A 22702-nucleotide genomic window follows, 5' to 3' on the forward strand; every position below is an offset into this window, starting at 1 on the left:
AATTGGGCCCTTCTGGTGCTGATTCCTGGGTGGGTGGCTTGTGTACATTCTAGGACCCTGTTGGTCTCTCCAGTGAACTCTCCTGTGAAGCTGGGAGTTTCTCCCACTGCCGTCTCAGCTGCCACAGGTGTTTTCAATCAGAAATTTGAGGCTTTATTCCCTGCTGGAACCCTGGGCTGCACAGTCTGTCTCACTCCCCAGTTGTTCCTCCTGGTTTATCTTCACATGAATATGGAACTGCCCAGTCTGCAATCTGCCACCTTGATGGGTCCGCCAGCCACAGCCTTGCCTCGAGTCCTTTCTGCCCCTCCTACCAGTCTGGATGAATGTTTCTTCTTTAACTCCTTGGTCTTTGGACTTCCATACAGTTCAATTTTCTGGCAGTTCTGGTTGTTTTTTGTTTTTAAATTTGTTGTTGTCCTTCTTTTGCTTGTGTGAGGAGGCATAGTGTGTCTACCTATGCCTCCATCTTAGCCGAAAGTAAAATCATAAACTTAGGTGCTAAAAAATTAAAACACTTCAAAGATAAGATACGGGATAATTTTCATGATATTCTTCATGATATTGGATTTGGTGGTGACTTCTTGGCTATGATACAAAAAGACAAAAAATAGATAAATTAGACCCCATCTAAGTCAAAACGTTTGTGCAACAAAAGACTACAAAGATTAAAGACAATCTCCAGAATAAGAGAAAATATTTCCAAATCATACATCTGATTAGGGACTAATATCCAGAATATATAAAGACTCCTACAACTCAAGAAGAAAAAACAATCCATTTTAAAAATGAGAAAGGGACTTGAATAGATAGATACACATTTCTCCAAAGAAAGATTTACCAATGGCCAATAAGCACATGAAAAGATGTTCAACATCACTAGCTGTTATAGCCTGAATATTTGTGACTCCCCAAATTTATATGCTATAGTTTTTTAATATACTTTATTGATTATACCATTACAGTTGTTCTATTCCCCCCTTCATTCCCCTCCACCCGCACACTCCCTCCCCCACTATTCTCCCCCCCTTAGTTTATAACCACGTGTCTCAAGTTCTTTAGATTCTATATTTCCCCCACTATTCTCATCCTCCCCCTATCTATTTTCTACCTACCCTCTATGATATTTTCTGTGCCTTCTCCCCCCTTCTCCTCCTCCCACCCCCCTGTTGCTAACCCTCCATGTGTTCTTCATTTCTATGGTTCCACTCCTGATCTAGCTGTCCTCTTGGTTGGCTTTTGTTTTAGGTGTGCTTGTTAATACCTGTGTGTTTGCTGTCCTTTCACTGTTCATATTTTTCATCTTCTTTTTCTTATATAAGTCCCTTTAGCATTTCATATAATAAGGGCTTGGTGATGATGAACTCCTTGAACTTGACCTTATCTGAGAAGCACTTTATCTGTCCTTCCATTCTAAATGAAAGTTTTGCTGGATAAAGCAATCTTGGCTGTAGGTCTTTGGATTTCATGACTTGGAATACTTCTTTCCAGCCCCTTCTTGCCTGTAAGGTCTCTTTGGAGAAATCCGCTGACAGTCTGATGGGTACTCCTTTGTAGGTGACTGTCCCCTTATCCCTTGATGCTTCTAGGATTCTCTCCTTCATTTTGGTCTTGGCTAATGTAATTATGATGTGCCTTGGTGTGTTCCTTCTTGGGTCCAACTTCTTTGGGACTCTCTGAGCTTCCTGGATTTCCTGGAAGTCTATTTCCTTTGCCAGACTGGGGAAGTTCTCCTTTATTATTTGTTCAAATAAGTTTTCCACTCATGGCTGTTTCTTTCCCCCTTCTGGTACCCCTATAATCTGGATGTTGGAACGTTTAAAGATGTCCTGGAGGTTCCTAAGCCTCTCCTCATTTTTTTGAATTCTCATTTCTTCATTCTTTTCTGGTTGGATGTTTCGTTCTTCCTTCTGGTCCATTCCATTGATTTGAGTCCCAGTTTCCTTTCCATTGCTATTGGTTTCCTGTGCATCTCCCTTCATTTCAATTAGTTTAGCCTTCATATGTTCCTCTAATTTGTGATTGTAATCTACCAATTCTGTGAGCATCCTGATAAATAGTGTCTTGAATTGTGCTTCTGAGAGGCTGGCAATCTCTTGGTCACTTGGAGTTATTGGCTCTGGGACTTTGAGTTCTTCTTGCGCCATCTTTTGGGCTGTTCGTGCCTGTTCTGTAGCAGGATCGGAGCCCTAGGTGTTCACCAGAGCAGGGCAACTAATTATGGGTTGTGACGTTGTATGTGGGGGCGGGGTCAAAGAGGGACAATGGCTTCCCTCTGCTGCCTACTGCCGCGACCCCCACCGGCACCGCAGCCACCACCGTCACCAGGCCCACGCGTTTCGTTCCACTGCACTCGAGTGTGCCACTGCTGTCAGCCCTCCACCACTGGGTTCGCCCCCTGGGGCCTGCGTGGTCCGTCTCACTGTGTGCGAATGTGCGACCTTGGTCAGTCTGCCCCGCACCCCGACTGGTTCTGGGCTGCCTCCGCGCCTAGGTCTGTCCTGCCCGACCCAGCTCCGCTGCTGGCTCCGCCTCTCTTACCGTCCCTGTTGAACGGTTCGGTTCGTAGCTGTCGGACTTCCATATAATTCCATTTTCTGGTCTTTGGGTGTGTCCTAGTTCTCTAAAACTTTTGTTGTAGTCAAACTTGGTTGTGGGAGAAGGCACAGTGTTTCCACCTATGCCTCCATCTTGGCAGAAGTCCCTATATGCTATAGTTCTAATCCTCAGTATGGCTGCATTTGCAGATGGGCCCTCTAAGAAAGTAATTAAGGTTAAATAAAGTCATAAGGGTAAGATGCTGATGTAATAGGATTAGTGTCTTTATATGAAGAGACACCCAGATGCTCACTCTCATTTTCTCTCTCTCCCTCTCTTTTCTCTCTCTAGTTCTCCCCAACATCCACTAACCCACTCCTCATGTACACTTATCCACCCAGGATAGGCCATATAAAGACACAATGACAAGGCAGTCATCTCCAAGCCAAGAAGAGAGTTCTCATCAGGAACAAAATCAGCAGAAATCTTGATCTTAGACTTCTTACCTCTACAACTGTAAGAAAAATCATTTCTATTGTTTAAACTACCAAGTTTGTAGTATTTTGTTATAGCAGCCTGAACAAACTGACAAAGATTTTGGTACTGAGAAGTGTGATGTTGCTGTAGGAAATACATAAAAATGTGCAAATGGCTTTGGAATTGAGTGATAGGTAGAAGCCAAAACAGTTTCCAGACATGTACTTAAAAAAAATCTAGACTGTCTTGAAGGAACTATTGGTGAAACTATGGAAGTTGAAAGTGAGGATGTACAAATGTACCATAATTTTTTGATCCACTCAATTACTGATGGACACTTAGGTTGCTTCCACCACTTGCCTATTCTAAATTGTGTTTCTATGAACATGGGGGTACACAGGTTCTTTCAAATTGGTGTTTCAGAGTTTTTTAGGGTATAATCCCAGCAGTAAAATTGCCAGGTGAAAAGGAAGTTCCATTTTTAGTTTTTTTTGAGGAAATTTTTTACTGTATACATGAGTCTGCATTACTACCAACACTGTAGTAGGGTTCTGTTTTCTCCACAACCTTGTTGGCACTTGTTTGTTGATTTGTTTATGATGGCCACTCTGACTGGTGTGAAGTGGTATTTCACTATGCTTTTAATTTGCATCTCTCTGATGGCTAGTGATGCTGAACATCCTTTCATATGTCTTTGGGCCCTCCATACGTCCTCCTTGGAATACTACAAAATAGAAAGAAAGAAGGAGCTCCCACCCTTCATGACAGCATGGGTGGAATTGGAGAGCATTATGGTAAATGAAATAAGCCAGGCGGTGAAAGACAAATACCATATGATCTCACCCATAAGTGGAACCTAATCAATAAAACAAACAAGCAAGTAAAATATAAACAGAGACTTTGAAATAAACAACAAACTGACAGTAGCCAGAGGGGAGGGGGGAAGGGTAAAATGAGGGAAAGAAGGGGAAGGGTCATCAAGGAACATAACCCACTCACCTGGAAATCAGCACCAGAACTGTGCAATTCACTTGCGGCTAGCATGGTAAGTGACTGAAAGTGAGGCAGAGACGAGCAAGGAGCATGGTTCCCTCTCTCACACCTCCCCCACATATAGTGCCACAATGCAGCCAAACAGGTTGTCCTGCCCTGGCTTATACCTAAGGCTCTGCCCCTTACAACGTAACAGTTGTGTAGAGATGAAGATATATGGCCCAAATGAAAGAACATACCAAAACTCCAGAAAAAGAACTAAGCGACAAGGAGATAGACAACTTATCAAATGCAGAGTTCAAAACAGGTAATTAGGATGCTCACAGAAATGATTGCACATGGCTGCAAAATAAAGGAAGAAATTAGAGCTATGCAAAGTGTCATAAAGGAAAATACACAGTGAACCAATAGTGAAGAGAAGAAAAGTGAGATTCAAATCAATGATTTGGAATGGAAGGAAGAAATAAACATTCAGCTGGAACAGAATGAAGAGACAAGAATTCAAAAAAAAAAAGAGGGAAGGCTGAGGAACCTTTGGGATAACTTTACATGTTCCAACATCTGAATCATATGGGTGCCGGAAGAGCAAAAAGTAGGACACTTTTTTGAAAAAATAATTAAGGAAAACATCTCCAATCCGGCAAGGGAACTAGACATGCACATCCAGGAAGCTCAGAGGGTCCCATAGAAGTTGGACCCAAGGAGAAACACACCAAGGCACATCATAATTAAATTACCCAAGATTAAAGATGATGAGAGAATCTTAAAAGCAGCAAGAGAAAAGAAGAGAGTTACCTATAAAGGAATTCCCATAAGACTATATGCTGATAAAAGAAATATTATAGGCAAGAAGGAGATGGGAAGAAGTATTCAGTCATGAAAGGCAAGGGCCTACATCCAGCTTATTCTACCCAGAAAAGCTTTCATTTACAATGGAAGGGCAGATAAAAATGCTTCCCAGATAAGGTCAAGTTAAAGGAGTTCATCATCACCAAACCCTTATTATATGAAATGTTAAAAGGACTTATCTAAGAAAAAGAAGACCAAAAACTATAAATAGTAAAATGACAACAAACCCACAACTATCAACAACTGAACTTAAAAAACAAAAACTAAGCAAATGACTAGAACAGGAACAAAATCACAAAAATGGAAATCACATGGAGGGTTATCAGCAGGGAAGAGGAGGGAGGGAATGGGGAGAAGGTACAGGGAATATGAAGCATAATTGGTAGGCACAAAATAGACAGAGGGAGGTTAAGAATAGTGTAGGAAATGGAGAAGCCAAAGAACTTATATGTACTGCCCATGGACATAAACTAAGGGCGTAGAATGCTGGAAGGAGATAGGATACAGAGCAGAGGGGGATAAAGGGGAGAAGAAAATGGGATAACAGTAATAGCATAATCAATAAAATATACTTTAAAAATTGAAATGCAAAAAAAGGAAAAGTGAAGGGATTAAGAAGTAAAAATTGGCATATATAAAGAGTCACAGGGATGTAAAGTACAACATAGGAAATATAGATAATAGTATTATGATAACTATGTATGGTGTCAAATGGGTACAAACTTATCTGGGTGGTCACCTTGTAAGTTGTATAAATGTATAACCACTATGATGTACACCTGAAACTAATATAATATTGTATGTCAACTATAATTGAAAAAGAAAAAAAAGTGTGACACATGTAAGCTGATGATCAGTCCTGCTATGTTGTAGTGGATTCACCTAAATGATGATGTGAGCAGTGCACCTCTGGCTTGCAGAACAAGTAACTGCTGTAACCAATAGGGTTTTTTTTTTCAGTAGCCACACAGGATTTTAAATGAGAACATAATACTCCTTGAGAACATAATACACCATTCTTAACTCCTTGAGTAAACACTATCTCTGCAACTGGTTTTGTTATTCATTGCTTCTATGTTGGCAGAGGAGGCAGTTTAAGGACCCTTCTCTTGGTTGTTACTACTTCAATGACCCTTACTCCATTTATCAGAGAATCAATGAGAGCACCCTGCAAGCTGCTAAATATGTCCATTGATCTTTCAATGAAGGACTAGGAAAAGACAACAGGCGTATCCGTCAACTCTTTGCATAGATTATGAGAAAGATTTGTGCCAGCAATTTGTTTCTTACCTTATGCCCCCTACATTAATCAAGGATCATGATAACATTTTGTTTCCACTTGTAATCAATGTCAGCTCAGACCCTGGACTTGACAAAACTAGTAAGAGCTGAAAACTATCTATCTCCAATATCTGAGTATAATTTGAGGAAGGAATGGGGGAATGGGTTTTATAAACACATTCCTTCAAAGTTTTCCCTTGAGGTGACCCTGTTTCCACTTCGGTCAATGGGTCTGGGTCTGAGAACTAACTCAGGTCTGGCAATTGGTAAGGGATCATGATTTCCCACTGTGACTACTAACATCATCCCTGAGATCTTTTTGCATGCATCAGTCGTTTTATACCTTCATTGACTCCCCATCTATCTCTGTCCTAGGAATATCAGGTTCTATTAGACATCATAGATCCCTGTGGATAAAAGATTACTGTGGTGACATCCCAACCTTATTAATATTACATTAATTGTACAGATTTTGCCTTCAGTGGTTAAATGTCATCCTATAGTCTCTGCCATTTTGGAATCTTGTCATCTCCAGAATGGCAGAGAGGCCTAGGAGGCCCAATTCTATAGCAGCATCAACCCAGGTCTACAGAAAATAGACACTACTGAGCTGCTTAGAAGTGACAGTTCCCCTTTCACTAGCCCATTCCCTATAGATTTTAGTGAAGGGATGCCCTCAGGAACCTCCCAGGCAACATATCCAGCTGGTGGGTGTTCTAGTCTTAAACCCTAAATTCATTTTAACGTGCCCATGTCTCTCAGTGTTAGGCCTGATTTCCATCACAATCTGCCTTCTTTCAGATGCAGGAGATGAGGACCTCTTTAAATGGAGTCTTTCTGGGTTTTATAAGATATTCCAACTTGATACTTGGCTGATCTGAGCCACCATACATGAATTCTATAGCAATTAAAATAGGCATTAATTTCACAATTTTTATACTTATCACTGTTCCAGGACTTTCAAGAACTAGAGTACTTACCTAGGCCAATGCATCTCCTTCCACCTGAATCCACCATAAGTGAGGAATTTAGTTAATACAGTGGCACAGGTATTACCATTACTACATTTCCTGCCATAAAAGGCTCCTTGTTGTCAAATGGCTATGAGTGATTAAATGTCAAAATTCCATTCTTAGAATTCGTATCTTAGGATCACTTCTGGTACCAACTATCTTTGATACCTTTTGTCCTGGTGCAAACTCAGAGAAAAAGACTAGTTCAAGTAGTTCATTTAAGAGATGCCTCCAGGAAATACAGGTATATGAGTGGAAAAATTAAAAAGGGAAGGGAAAGAGCCAATACAATGTGTGCTAATGAGAAGGCTACTGATGTGAGCATCTGGGTCTCATTCATGATGTGGATCTCTGAGAAACTGTAAAACTGCCTCAGAATTATTCAATATTAGAGAGAGGAACCTGGTTTATCCACAAACTCCTACCACTCAGTGGTTGCAGGCTGCTGCTAGCACTGATTCCATAGCACTTTCTGACCTTTCAGGCCCACCGAGCAATCTTCTGGAGTTACTTAAAAAAAAAAAAAAAAAAAAGAAGCAACACCCCTCAACCCCTGCACAAAAATGCTCTCAATGATAGAGTCACACTTAGATGCCTGCATATATAGGTAAAATAAGAGACAAAAGGCTGGGAATGGAGCATTGATCTGATTTGGGATACCACCATTATCATACATAAAATTTCCTTATGAACTTGATTCTCTCTGAATTTTCTATACTGCTTCATTGATCATCTTTCATATTATTTATATGCCATGCTGTTTGAGTTACACATGCTTTCTATACACTATATCTTAATATCAAATAGAGCTATCCTTCCCCTCATTATCTTTGTCAGCAATTTTCTAGCTGGTTTATATATTCACTTGCTATATAGACTTTATAATCAAATCATTTAACTCTAAAAAATTATTGGTTTTTCTGTTGAGATCATGAACTAATATTTTTGAAAGAACTGGCATCTTTATGGACTCAGAAAATGCTAAGAATACATATCTGTCTATTTGAATAAGTCAAAGTATTCTTTTCTTTGAAAACGTTCCATGCGCATTTGAAAAGAATGTATATTTTGCTTCTTTGGGATGCAAAGCTCTATATACACCAGTTAAGTCCATTTGATCTAGGACATTGTTCAATGCCACAAAATCTTTAATACTTTGTTTGGAAGATCTATCCATTTTCGACAGTGTGGTGTTAAAACCCCCTACTATAATTGTGTTGCTATCAATATCTTTCTTGAAGTCCTCTGAGATTTTCCTTATGTACTTGGGTGCTCCTATGCTAGATGCATAATGTTTATGCATTATGGAGTCTTCTTGATGGAGTCTTCCATTGAGTATTATGAAGTGTCCTTCTGAGTCTCTGTTTATGGCCCTTTTTTTGAAGTCTGTTTTGACTGATCTGAGTATCGCTACCCTGGCTTTTCTTTCCTGTCCATTTTCTTGCAATATGTTTTTCCAACCCTTTACTTTTAGTTTGTGTAGGTCTTTTGTTCTGAGGTGGGTCTCTTGTAGGCAGCATTATTGTGAGTCATGTTCTCTTATCCATTCAGCTACTCTATGTCTTTTGATTGGAGCACTTAACCATTAACATTTAAGGTTATTATTGATAGATATTAATTCATTCCCCCCTTTTTACCTGTGTTTCTCTTATACTCTTTTCCTTTCTATTTTTATAGTAGTCCCTTTAGCATTTCTTGTAGTGCTGGTTTGGTGCAGATGTATTCTTTCAGCCTTCTTTTGTCTGGGAAACTCCTTATTTCACCTCCTGTTTTAATTGAGAGCATTGCTGGGTAGTCTTGGTTGCAGGCCTTTGTTTTTCATTACTTGGAATATTCCTGCCATTCTCTCCTGGACTGGAGTGTTTCTGTTGAGAAAGCAGCTGTTGGCCTTATTGGAGCCCCTTTGTATTACTTCTTGTTGCTCCCCTGCTGCTTTTAAGATTCTCTCTGTCTTTAAAACTAAGCATTTTAATTATGAAATATCTTAGAGTAGGCCTCTTTGGGTTCATCTTGATTGGGACTCCCTGTGCTTCCTCAACTTGCATGTTTTCTCCCTCTCCAGGTTCAGAAAGTTTTCTGTCATTTTTTTTTCCAAACAGGGTTTCTATCCTTTGTTCCTTTTTTTTTCTGGTATTCTTATGATTTGAATGTTGTTGCAGTTCATGTTATCTTGGAGTTCCCTTAGCTGTCTTCATATTTTTTTAGTCTTTTTTTGTGAGCTGCTCTACCTGGGTGTTTCTGCCTTGTCTTCCAACTTACTAATTTTGTCCTCTGCTTCATCCAGCCTGTTTGTAATTACTCCTACTGTTTATTTCCAAACTTGTATTTTTAAATTTTTCCTGGTTTTTGTTTATAGTTTCTATTTCATAGTGTTTTTCATACTGTTGTAATTGCCGCTCAGTTCTTTGCAATTGCCTGTGAGTTCCATTCCTTTTGATTGCAAGTTCTTTTTTTGTCTCCTCATTTTAGGTGAGTCTTTTCATTTGTTTCTGTTTCCTGATGTTCCACTTTGCTAGCTGTCTTTCTAGGGTGAACTTCTATGGTAGGAATTCTATGGGATTCAGTGGTGTGGTCTCTTTGATTTCCTTCTCTGGGTGCTCTAGGTTTGCCCTTTTGTAGGAGACCATTCTGTGTGGTGTGGGCCCAGCCCCCAGTGGCAAACACTGCAAAGTAACTTTCTAAAAACCACACTAAACCTTCCAAGGACCAGTGTAACCCGTTCAAGCACTCTTGCCTTTTCATTTGCAAATAGCCCTCCTCTGTGATGTGATTACTGGCATCCTCTCCTTTGTTTTCTGTATAAGGTAACCACCTAAAGCAAACTTGTGCATAGTTAATGAGGACCTTCATGTAATGTGCCTAGTAAGACAATAAAAGCTCATTGGAGCAAGGGTTGAGGCTTTTCTCCCCTTGAGAGAGAAGCCACTCACCCTTTTTTTCCACAGGATTCGGTAGTCCATGTGAATTTCTTTTGTTTCAGCTACAACGCTGTAGACCCCATGCGTCGAGGTCTGAGAAATCTTTTTTTTGTTTGTGTGGGCTCTCATGTACTTGGGTTTTTACCTGTTGGTGGTTCCTTTGTTGGTGGGTTCTCTCCTCCAGCAGGTACATTGATCTTCATAACTCCCACCTAATTTTGTCTGTGATCAGTGTCGGGGGAAGGCAAAATGGATTAAGACAGCTGGAGAGTATTCTATGGGATTTAAAGTACCAACAACTAGAGAAGAGATAGGAGACCCTTTGGATAAGTATAGCGTTAACTGTGATATTTCAACCAACTAGCCACTTTTTATACAAGGTGAAAATGAGATAAGACTTTTGTTAGAGGGGAGGATTGTGAGCTGAACCCAGAAAACAGAGCACTTGTGTGAGTCTAGATGATGAGATATAGTGAGAGTAAAGAATAGAAAGTAGGTGTAGTGTGCAAGAGAATAGAGTTAACCACAACAGTAATAAAGCTCAGGGAGATAGTGAAATGGGCTAAGATCAGGGAGGGATGCTATGTAGTATTTACAATGGTATGGAACAATTATTTACAATAATACTGGAACAATAATAAAATGACAAGAAATATATGATTTGAATAACAAGAATAGAAAGTACATGACCAAGAGTAGTGTGTTATTGGAACATGAGTGAAGTGAGCAAAGAAAAATTAAAATACAATATGAAAGAGAGAATAAGGAAAACCTGACAAACAATAAATTAAACAAAGAAACAAAATGATGAAAACTAAATAGAAAGAAGAGAAATAAAAAAATTAATAAAATAAAAAGTAAACTATGAAAAAATAATAATAATACAAAAAAGAATAAAATGCAAGTTCTATAGGATAGCAAAGTGAAATCTGTCTCAGTTCCTCTGTTGTTGGGGTTAGCCTTGTGTTCCCACTTTAGATCCGTCTCTAGACCTTTCACAGCTCCAGGTCTTACTGTCTCACTTGGGGATGGGGCGGGGTGTGGAGAAGAGGGATAGAAGAAAAAAAGAAAAGAAAGGGAAGGGGGGAAGCCTCCTGCTGACTTTAAACCCCCAAGTGAGTTCTGTTGTCCTTCCTGGATGCCACAGGCAGAGAGGGGCTGAGCTTTACTTTTCTCCTTTCCCATGGTTTTACGAGGATGGGGCCAGATCTGGGCTGCAATATTCACAGTTGCCCAGCTTCCTGCCCAGGTCCTTCATGAGCTGCTGGGCCCCCACTGTCCAGCTACACCAGGGTGGTACTTTTAATCCACCAGTTGTGCTGTGGTCTATGTGGTGCACCTCCTTCCTCTTCACAAGCCCATCACAGCCAGAGCCCACAGCTGGGCAAATGGCACAAGTCAGAGGCCAGGAGCTAGTAGCTCAAATCAGCTGCTGGGCAAGCAGTGTGAGTCAAGTGCGGGTGAGTGGCATCAATCAGCCACTCAAGGGGAGGGGCACAAGCCAGCCACTGGGTGAGAGTTCCTTAAACAGCAGCTGGGATTCTTTTTTTGTGTAAAATCTTCTTGTTTAAGCTCACCAATCTTAAAAAGCACCCAGCTTTTCATATAGCCCAACTTTCTAACCAGAATGGTGACTATCCAGGTCAGGGTCCCACATGGCCCAACACTTCTCCCTTCTCCAAGTGTCACCCGGCTCCCCAGTTTCTCTGCATCCACAGTCTCAGTGTGTGAACGCCACCCCTGTGCGTCTCCCACTTCATCTTTATTCCCCTCAGCAACTTTAAGCATCAAGGTCCTTCCTGGTGCTGCACTGCCCTCCCTGCTCTAGTAGGAGAGGGAGCTGGTGATCTGGCTCTCCTCCAAGGATCTATAGCAGGCTCTGGGCCAAGGGCCACAGCAGCCTTGGTCCCCACGCAGGTCCTGGGTACTTTACCATCCCAACACAATCTCCTTACCGTCTGTTTTTCAGTGTCCTCTATAATTTTTGGCCTCCAAACTTCATATGAGCTGGGATTCCACTCATTGTTCACTCTGTTTCTCAGAAGATTGGATGGGTGTTCCAGCTGGGCTCAGGAGGAAGTGGGCTCCACTCCCACCTACCTTGCTGCTATCTTTCCCCATTGCACAGTTGACAAAATATTTTAGAGCAAGTGGCTTTTAGATGGAATTCATTATTCGCTGTTTTCATTCAGAGTCTGTTCACTAGTTTTCAATTCATGGGTGGTATACCCATAATTGTATAATAATAACAGTATTAAAAATAGTGAAATTAACTGTTCGTATTCACTGATAACTTACTGTATTCTAGTCACAATACTATCTGCTTAATATTATTTCATTTGATCTTCACTGTTATCCTAGATCATAGATATTATTATCTCTACTTTATACAAGAAGAAACTGAGACCAAAAAGCTAATGGTTTTCTCTGGGCTATATAGCTGGTAAATAATGGAGCTTAACTTTGGCCTTAATGCTCTACTATCTGAGTCTTACAGGTTTATTACAAAATGACATTGAGGTATACAGGGTGGGGCAAAAGTAGGTTTTTGTGTACTTACAATGTGAGTACAGTTTATTCTTGTATTATTATTTATTATTTAATGTATTATTTTTCCATATGAACAACTGTAAACCTCCTTTTGCTCCACCCTGAATGCTTACTTCAACAGTGGTAGCATGGATGGCAAATAATCTTGATTGTCAAAGCTGTAGTCAGCATCTTTGACAATCAAGGATCTATGGGCCACTGCAAGTCTTCCTCTTACAAAGTCAGAGTTATGGTGCTCTACTGAATTCAAAGAGCCCGACAGGTAGCTTCCCCATGGTATTCTATCTTGAACTTCCCTTGAGGACCATAAAATTGAAATAGGGTCTCTGGTGGGGAAAAGATGAAGTTGTAAGGCATCGTACACACTACGACAGAAGGACCACTCTTCCCCTGCAGGTTTATTGAGGTATAATTGACCAATAAAAGTGTGTGTGTGTATGCATAAACACACATATATACATACATATATATGAAGCACACAACATGATAATATGATTGATATATGTATATGTTGTGATTTGATTACCACAATCAAGTTAATTAATATATCCATCACCCCACACAGTTACCTTTGTGTATGTATGTGTGGTGAGAACACTTAAGATCTACTCTGGTAGCAAATTTCAAGTATACCACATGGTACTGTCAACTATAGTCACCATTCTATACATTAGACCCCCAGAACTTATTGATACTATACCTCAAAGTGCACACTTTGACCAGTATCTCTTCATTTATCCAACCCCGTCAGCTATGGAATCCACCATTCTACTCTAGGCTTTTGTGAGTTTGACTTTTTTTTTTAAGATTTCAATTATAAATAAAAGAATGAGTCAGACTTCTGCAAAGATGGAGGCATAGGTGGAAACACTGTGCCTTCTCCCACAACCAAGTTTGAATACAACAAAGGTTTGGAGAACAAAGACACAGCCAAAGAACAGAAAATTGAATTATACGGAAGTCTGACAACAACGAACCATTCAACCAGGGTGGTAAGAGGGGCGGAGCCAGCAGCAGAGCAGGGTCGGGCAGGAAAGATCCCCCGACCTAGGCGCGCAGGCAGCCCAGAACCAGTTGGGGTGCGGGGCAGACTGACTGTGGTCGCACATCCATGCACAGTGAGACGGACCGCGCAGGCCCCAGAGGGCAAACCCAGTGGTGGAGGGCTGACGGCAGTGGCACACTCACGTGCAGTGGGACAAAACATGCAGGCCCCGGTGACGGTGGCAGCTGCGGCACCTGTGGCAGTGGTGGTGGCAGCAGCAGTGGCGGCAGCGGCGGTGGCAAGAGGTGGCAGACAGGACCACCAGTGCTCCTCTTTGGCCCCGCCCATACATACAGCATCACAACCCAGCCACTGAGTTGCCCTGCTCTGGTGAACACCTAGGGCTCCGATCCTGATATGTAACAGGCATGAACAGCCCAAAAGATGGCTCAAGAAGAACTCAAAGTCCCAGAGCCCATAACTCTAAGTGACCAAGAGACTGCCAGCCTCTCAGATGCACAGTTCAAGACACTGTTTATCAGGATGCTCACAGAACTGGTTGATTATAGTCACAAATTAGAGGAACATATGAAGGCTAAACTAATTGAAATGAAGGGAGATGCACAGGAAACCAACAGTGATGGAAAGGAAACTGGGACACAAATCAATGGAATGGACCAGAAGGAAGAACGAAACATCCAACCAGAAAAGAATGAAGAAATGAGAATTCAAAAAAATGAGGAGAGGCTTAGGAACCTCCAGGACATCTTTAAACGTTCCAACATCCAGATTATAGGGGTACCAGAAGGGGGAAAGAAACAGCCATGAGTGGAAAACGTATTTGAACAAATATTAAAGGAGAACTTCCCCAGTCTGGCAAAGGAAATAGACTTCCAGGAAATCCAGGAAGCTCAGAGAGTCCCAAAGAAGTTGGACCCAAGAAGGAACACACCAAGGCACATCAGAATTACACTAGCCAAGATTAAAATGAAGGAGAGAATCCTAGAAGCAGCAAGAGATAAGGGGACAGTCACCTACAAAGGAGTACCCATCAGACTGTCAGCTGATTTCTCAAATGAGACCTTACAGGCAAGAAGGGGCTGGAAAGAAGTATTCCAAGTCATGAAATCCAAAGACCTACAGCCAAGATTGCTTTATCCAGCAAAGCTTTCATTTAGAATGGAAGGACAGATAAAGTGCTTCTCAGATAAGGTCAAGTTCAAGGAGTTCATCATCACCAAGCCCTATTATATGAAATGCTAAAGGGTCTTATATAAGAAAAAGAACATAAAAAATAGGAAGAGTGAAAGGACAGCAAACTCACAGTTATTAACAACCACACCTAAAACAAAAGCCAACCAAGAGGACAGCTAAATCAGGAGTGGAACCATAGAAATGAAGAACACATGGAGGGTTAGCAACAGGGGAGAGGGAGGAGGAGAAGGGGGGAGAAGGTACAGAAAATAGCATAGACAGTAGGTAGAAAATAGATAGGGGGAGGGCAAGAATAGTGGGGGAAATACAGAATCTAAAGAAATTGAGACACGTGGTTATAAACTAAGGGGGGGGAGAATGGTGGGAGAGGGAGTATGCGGGTGGAGGGGAATGAAGGGGGGAATAGAACAACTGTAATGGTATAATCAATAAAATATATACTAAAAAAATAAAAGAGTGAGATTATCCAGTATTTATATTTTTCTATCTGGCTTATTTCACTTAGCATTATGTCCTCCAGGTTCACCCATGTTGTCACAGATTGCAGAAAACAACATACTTAAGAGCAAGAGATAATACATCTGGATCTAATATTGAATAACAAGGTTTCATCCCCCAATGGCAGCATCATAAAGCCAATTACCATGAAAGCATGAAATGTATCAGTAGAGACCATTCTGATTTTATTCTATTAAAAAAGATTTTATTTATTTTTAGAGAGAGAGGAAGGAAGGGAAAAACAGAGGAAGAGAAACATCAATGTATGGTTGCCTCTCACGTACCCCACTCCCCACTGGGGACCTGGCTCACAACCTAGGCATATGCCCAAGGTTAGGAATTGAACCAGTAACCCTTTGTTTAGCAGGCTGGCACTCAATCTACTGAGCCACACCAGCCAGGGTAAGACCACTGTAACCTTAAAGAGACTCTTGCTACTGTATATAAAAGTTGCATTCAAAGATACAGCATATAAACTTTAACCAGTTTTTAGCAATGGGACAAGATTTTCTTTTGGCAGTCTGAAAAAAATAGGCTGCCTTTTGGAAGGAAACATTCTGGATTCATTTTGAGGACATCAGTAACATTAATGGTAATAACAGAAAGGAAAACAAGTAGTAGAGCTAGGACACCAATGGGAGCAGTAAGTAATGAGACAACAAATGACAAGTGCAGTGTTGCCTTCTGCAAGTGACTGAGTTTAAGTTTTATTATTACTGAAATACATTCTTTCTGCTACCAACTCTTCTAGGTAATAACATAAAGCACTGAACATGGAGTGGGGGCAGATGACAGAGCAAATGCAAAGATCTAAAGCAAAAATTAATGTATTTGTTTGAGGAATAGAAAAAAGGCCAGGAAAAGTGCAAAGTAGTGAGTGAGAGGGAAGGGGGTTGTGGTAGTAGGTGAATGAGAAAGCTAGATACAGGCCAGATCACGTGGGACCTTGTGGGCAATATTAAGGACTTTTAACATTTATTCTAAGTCAGATGGAATTGATTGAAAGATTTTAAGCAGATACATGGCATGATCTAATTTACATTTTTGCAAGATTGCCTCAACTTCTATGGGAAGAATGTATTGAGGGTAGGAGTAGCAATAGGGCCAACTGTTAGGAAGAATAGCTGAAGTCAGTCAATAACTACTGGTGATTTGGAAAAGATGGTAGTAGCAGAGATTGTCAGATACAGAGTATATATTTTTGTGTGTAGAGACAGCCAGACTTTCTGAGGGGTTGTATGTAGGGTGTGAGAGAAAGTATGATCAAGAATGCTTGTGAAGATTTTTATTTGAATTGAGCAAATCAAGTGACCCAAGGAAGGGAAAAGACTAAAGGAGGTATAAAAGGTTTGTCCAGAAGGTATCCAGCTATGTAAGATGAAAAATAGAGACATTTATTGTAAAAGATATAAGATACAAGGAACATTGTATACAGGACAATGACAGCTCAGTCCCCTTCAAAGTAGGCACCTTGGGACCTCACACAATTCTCCCAGTCTCCATCAGCTGCCCTGTTATAATCTCCTGAATCTCATCAATGTCTGAAATCTCTTCCCTTTCAAAGGTGATTTTAGTTTTGGGAGTCAGAAGTCGCAGAGTGCCAAATCTGGGCTGTAGGGGGAACTGAGTCACCTGAGTGATTTCATGTTTTGCCAGTGAGTGGGTGCACTGTTGTGATGAAGCTGCCAGTCACCAGTTACCCATTGCTGTAGTCTTCTGAATCACCTGAATAGTTTCTGTGGAGGAACGCTCATGCTTAATGTCAAGTTTGATGCAGATTTGTTGCTCTACTCACTCGGCAGCTTTGAATGTGACAGCCGCACAGTACATATGCTCACTCAATGACATCTACTGCTTCCACTGATTAGTACAGTGAGGTTACCATGGTTCATGTATGTGCATTCCAGTCCACTCTCCATGGCTGCCAAGTTACATCAATGTCACACAAACCATTCTCATTATATGAACAATGGTTGGACTTTTTATGGACAGACCTTGTAGGTTTGGAGGCACAGGGATTAGGAATTCTATTTTTATTATGATAATTTAAGGTGCCTATTAAGTATCCAAATTTGGAGATGACACGTAGACAGCTGATACAAAATTAATGCAAAATGAAGAGGTGAAGACTGGAATATTAATGGCATTCATAATCAGGAGACTAAATTAGATTTCTTGTGAAGAGAGTATATTTATACAAAAGAATGGAGAGTACCAACCAAAAAGGCTGCGGGAAGATGAGATCATTGTAAATGCCTTGTTGATACTTGCTGTTATCAGTAGTTGAGGTCTATAGTGCAACTTTCCCCAAGAATTTGGAAATTAAAGAAATAGTCCTGTATCAGGATTAAACTGTAAAACTAACATGTAATGGGCCAAAGCAGATATGCAGGGTCACTTTAAAGATATACAACAGTTCTAAAATCTGTAAGTCATCACTGTAATCTGTGTTATGGGATAAACTGTGTCCCCGCAAAGTTTATATGTTGAAGTTCTAATCTGCAGTATTTTCAGAAGGCTAAACATATTTGGAGATAAGGTCTTTATAGAGGTAAGTTATAGTGAGATCTTTAGGATGAGCTCTAAATCAATATAACTGGTGTCCTTATTAGAAGAGGAAATTTGGACATATATTTTGCACATATAGAAGGAAGAACATGTATACACAGAGGAAGAAGACAGACATCTACAAGCCAATGAGAGAGGCCTGGGAAGACCCCAATACTACCAACACCCTGATCTTGGACTTCTAGTCTCCAGAACTATGAGAAAATAAATTTTTTGTTGTTTAAGCCACTCACTCTGTGGGATTTGTTATGGTAGCCCTAACAAACTAATACAATTTAATAAAATGTAATAACATAGTAAGTAAACAAATGTCAATCAGAAAAAGGTTTAATCACTTAAGGAAGCATATAAAAAATAAAATATGCAAGTCTGAAACCAAGGAGGTTACTTATATAGCAGCAAGTTGGAACAAATGCCATATCAAAGAAGAGGGAGTTAAGTCCTAAATGAAATATATCAATGAGTTAGTCATCAGAGAGGCTGACAGAATAAAATATTGAAGTAGGAAGGAGATAGGAACAAAGAGAACAATGGGAAGACAAAGTGAATATGACATAAAATGTGCAAAAACAGAGCAAGTTGTCAGTAAAGGCCTCAAGCTGTGAGACAAAGTTTTCATTAATCTTATAAATAATAGGCTGAAATAACCAAGATTCAGAGTTTTTGCATACCTCAAGGTCATAAGGCCTTGAACAGAAAGGCTAGCTCGGACAGAAAGTGTCATTTCTTATGCCAGATTACCTATGGCCTCCCAATATCCATTCTCCCCTTTCAAAGTATATTAGTAACCCTGATTTTTTTATTTGGCACATCTCCACCCCACTAAAATATAACATATTTTAGGCCTCCCTCATTGTAAAGTAAGGGTTTCTTGCTAATGAGAAGTAAGAAGTGTATGAAACTTCCAAGAGGTCTCTGTAAAGGTATGGAATGAACCTTTCTTTGCCTTTTTTTCACTACTTTGTTGGAATGTGAAAATGATAGTTGAAGTTCCAAAACCCATCTTAACCATTCTGGTCCATAGAGCAAAGGCCATACTCTGGGGTGGGGGCTGGAGAGGACAGAAAGCTGGAAGGAACCTGGGTCTGAGGAGCCTTGATAGCAGGCCTAAACTATTGATTTTTTAGAATTATTTAATATGAGATAAATAAACCTCCATGCAAGCCTATCGTATATAGAATTAAGTGTGTTATCTCTACACCAGTGTTCCTCCATGATCTGTTTCTAGCCTACTCATTCAGTGCCATCACCTACCACTCATTCTGCTTTTTTCACTCACAGACTCCGTTGTGTTTGTTATTCCCTAAATACCTCATCACTATCCTGAATCTGTAATTCTCATTGTTTTCTCTGAGCAGAAATCCCTATATTCTCTGTTATTTTCTTCCTACATATTCAAGTTTCCTCACTGTTAAAAAAATTTACTCACATTAAGATATAAAGACAATTTACATGTCTAATCTGTCACTTCACTTACCACCAGCATTTCCTGAACTTATTCGGTGATTTTTCCTTTTACCGAGTTGTGTTTCTCTTGAAGCTGTGTGCTCTGGTGAAAAGGGCAATCTTCTCAGGTTCAGAGTAGTGACTTCCCCATAAGTGGTCCACAAAAGAACTTTTTTCTCCAAATTTCTTCATTGATAATTTTCTTGATTTTCTTTTCCAATTTCTATTTGATCATTTTTTCTCTTAATGTTCAAATGCGTCTCTTACCTTAGTTTTTTTCACTTATCATTCTCTTCTTTTATGATCATTTTTAAAAATGATTTTATTTATTTATTTATTTATTTATTTATTTATTTATTTATTTATAGAGTAAAGGGAAGGAGAAAGGGAGAGAAGGAGAAGGGAAGGAGAAAGAAAGGGAGAGAAAAACATCAGTGTGTGGTTTCCTCTTACACGCCCATTGGCCAAGGACCTGGCCCACAACCCAGGCATGTGCCCTGACACATTGAATTGAATAGGTGACCCTTTGGTTTGCAGGCTGGCACTCAATCCACTGAGCCACACCAGCCAGGGCACTTTTATGATCATTTTATTCACTCATCCAGCCACCATATGTTAAAGAGAGTTGGCAGTAACGATGATGGGAATCTGATTTTGAAGTTGAGAAGTAATTTTTAAAGTTTCATCTCGTCTTACCCTTTCAACAACCTTTTAAAGATCTATTATTATGCCTTTTTAGAAATGGGGGGAGTACAGGAGATAATTATGTTACCTGGTCAAAGCTAGACAACTGGAAGATAAAAAAACAAAACTTGAGATCAAGCCTTCTGACGTTATCTCCTGAGTTCTGGTCCACTATCCCACATGAACTTCTCACAGGATTAGCAAATAAAAGGCCTTCCAGGGGTATCCTCCTTGTTCTGTTTGGTAAACACAGAAGCTTCTGTTTTAATTATTTAATCTGAATTTGAATGACTTAATTAGAACTGCTTTCTTTACAGTCCCCACCCCCAATTCCTGTGGTTTAACTCCCAGCTGCTTTCTACATTTAAGCCGCCTTCTTGGTTCTTAGGGCTTGTGAGTTTTTGACCCTTGAAGGTTCTTTCAAGCCCTGTTTTGGAAATCCACCTCAAGAGTTAGGAAGGTTGGGCGGAAGTCGTGGGTAGTTCACCCATTAGTCTTACCATAAGGATTTTTGTTTTTTAAAGATTGAATTCTCTCCCTTTCTTAAAAGGAAGAGACCATTATCCCTCTTCCCTTTTATTATTTTTTTAAACTTCAAAACTGGTGATACTTTATCTCGTTTTAAATTTAAATTAAAAAATAATCTTTTTCCATTATCATTTATCCACTCCCCCTTCTTTTCTTAAAGGATTTTCTTGAGCAAACCTGAAATCATAGATCCTTCCATTGAGCCTTTTATATGTATACAGGAGCCATGCTCCAAGCTGGAAGTACCTGCTTGTCACAGAGACAGTAGTTTTATTTTTTTACTTAGGATAATGGCAAGTAACTAACACAAATGGCTACTCAAAGGGCGACTTACCAAAGGATGTATAGCAAACGGTGTTTAGTCCTCTGACATGAAAACATGCGCTTGTCACGGATGGCATGTGCTTGGTTCCACAGAAGAGTGAGGTTTCTGTCTGTCTTTGGGATCGCGTTTAGCAGCTCGCCTGCGACGCGCAGCCCAGTCTGGTCTAATTAATGCTTATCGAATAATAGAGCTCTCCCAGCTCGCTCTCTCTCTCTTTTTTTCCTGCACTTACAGAGACTTTCTGAAGCGGCAAGATATTCTATTGTTAACTTGTCCTTGACACGATGAATTTACTTCTTTCTCTCACTGTTACTACCCTCACACTCCCCTTCGAGCGCCGGGGGAGAGGACGCCGCGCGTCAGCCGCCAGAACCACGATTCCCAGAGTTCCCGGCGCTCGCAGCGCTCTCGGCTTCCCCTTCCGGTCCAGGAGCTGCTGCAACCGAAAGTGCTGGGTTTGGGGTGCTCCTCTGAGATTGATTCACCTTCACCTGTGCTAGCGCTAGTCGACGAGGTGGGAGACCAGACAGGCAGGAAAACATGAACGGAAGAGTGGATTATTTGGTCACTGAGGAAGAGATCAATCTTACCAGAGGACCCTCAGGTATGCGCGGCACAGCTCGTCTCCGGGAGTGGGGTACTTGAAGTGTGATGGCAGAGCAGACACCTCTTCGGGTGAGCCGTATTCTTTTGGCCTCTGAGCGGGCAGGCACCCACCTAGGGCTTTCCTGTAACCCTTTTGAGCACGTAAACCAGTATCTTGTCATCCATCGTTAGCCAGACACACCATAGCCTGAGAAAGCCAATCTCATTTTTTTAAAAATTGGATTACCACGTGCATTATAGTCAGGACGCGCTTTTTTCTGCTAATGTACTAGAAAATCGCAGGGGAAAGCCTGCTCTTTAGCTAGCACACCATGAACGACAAACCCCTCCTTCCACGGCCTGATCTGTACCCATTCCTACGAGAGACTGTTTAGTAAAAACGGGAACATAAGCGGTGTAGACTGTAAATGCACAGCAGTTTTCGTCGTGCTGGTATCCCTGCGTCCCTCCCTCCTTTCATTTCGGGGAAATTCATTTAATATCAACTAGAATTTAAAAGCAGAAAGAGATCTATTACAGAAGTTCCCAAACCTGGTTCTGCTTCAGAATTACCCAGGGTTTTGCTTAAAAACAGCAACTAAAAAGTTAATTTTTATGTTCCATCTCTAGGAATGTGGATTCAATGCAAGTGTTTTATTATTTGGGGTTTTTTTCCTCGTTCTCTCTCTTTTCTCTTTTTTTAAACAGAGTGCATGGTGTTTCTAGATTGCCACCAATTTTCTGTTTCTTGACAGGGATAGTGGTTCCCTGATTCTGCTACTGCCAAATCTTTACCTGCCCTTACAGTCCTCTTAACCCTCCTGCCACTCCAGTCACTCACTGGACTGTTACCATTACTACATGCTGCCTGCCTTCAATGTTGTTGTCTTTCTTTTACACCTGTCTAGTGTATGGATTCAGAGCTTTAGCTTTGGGATTATGTAGGTCCAAATCTAGTATCTAACTTCCTACGTTCTTTAATATTTATTCTTTGACCAACTTTACTGATGAAAGCCTTAGTTTCTGGTTGGTAAATTGTGTATGATGATAGAATACATTTCATAGGGTTTTGAGAATGAAGTGAGTTCAACTATGTAAAACATTTGGAACATTTCTTTACACGTGGTAACACTATGTAAGTATTTACTATTTCTGTTATTGTGAGTGTAATTCTATTGTGAGTAGGTGAATGGCTCTATCTCTGAAATGTTTCTGTGAGCCTTCCACTCCTTTCTGTTCCCATCACTAC

General features: G+C 40.5%; 1 protein-coding gene across 2 annotated transcripts in view; it reads left to right on the plus strand.

Moving 5' to 3' along the window:
• Positions 1–21292: 21292 nt before the first annotated feature.
• Positions 21293–22702, plus strand: part of SYNJ2BP (synaptojanin 2 binding protein) — a 48390-nt gene continuing 46980 nt past the window's right edge. For both annotated transcript variants that reach the window (XM_037031649.1, XM_037031650.1), the window contains exon 1: positions 21293–21472. In XM_037031649.1, the coding sequence (XP_036887544.1) occupies positions 21409–21472 (64 nt within the window). In that variant the 5' untranslated portion in view covers positions 21293–21408. The remainder of the gene's footprint in view (positions 21473–22702) is intronic.

The sequence above is a fragment of the Sturnira hondurensis genome, unplaced genomic scaffold (assembly GCF_014824575.4).
Source record: "Sturnira hondurensis isolate 20B ecotype Veracruz unplaced genomic scaffold, ASM1482457v3 Scaffold0021143, whole genome shotgun sequence".
NCBI classification, from domain to species: domain Eukaryota; kingdom Metazoa; phylum Chordata; class Mammalia; order Chiroptera; family Phyllostomidae; genus Sturnira; species Sturnira hondurensis.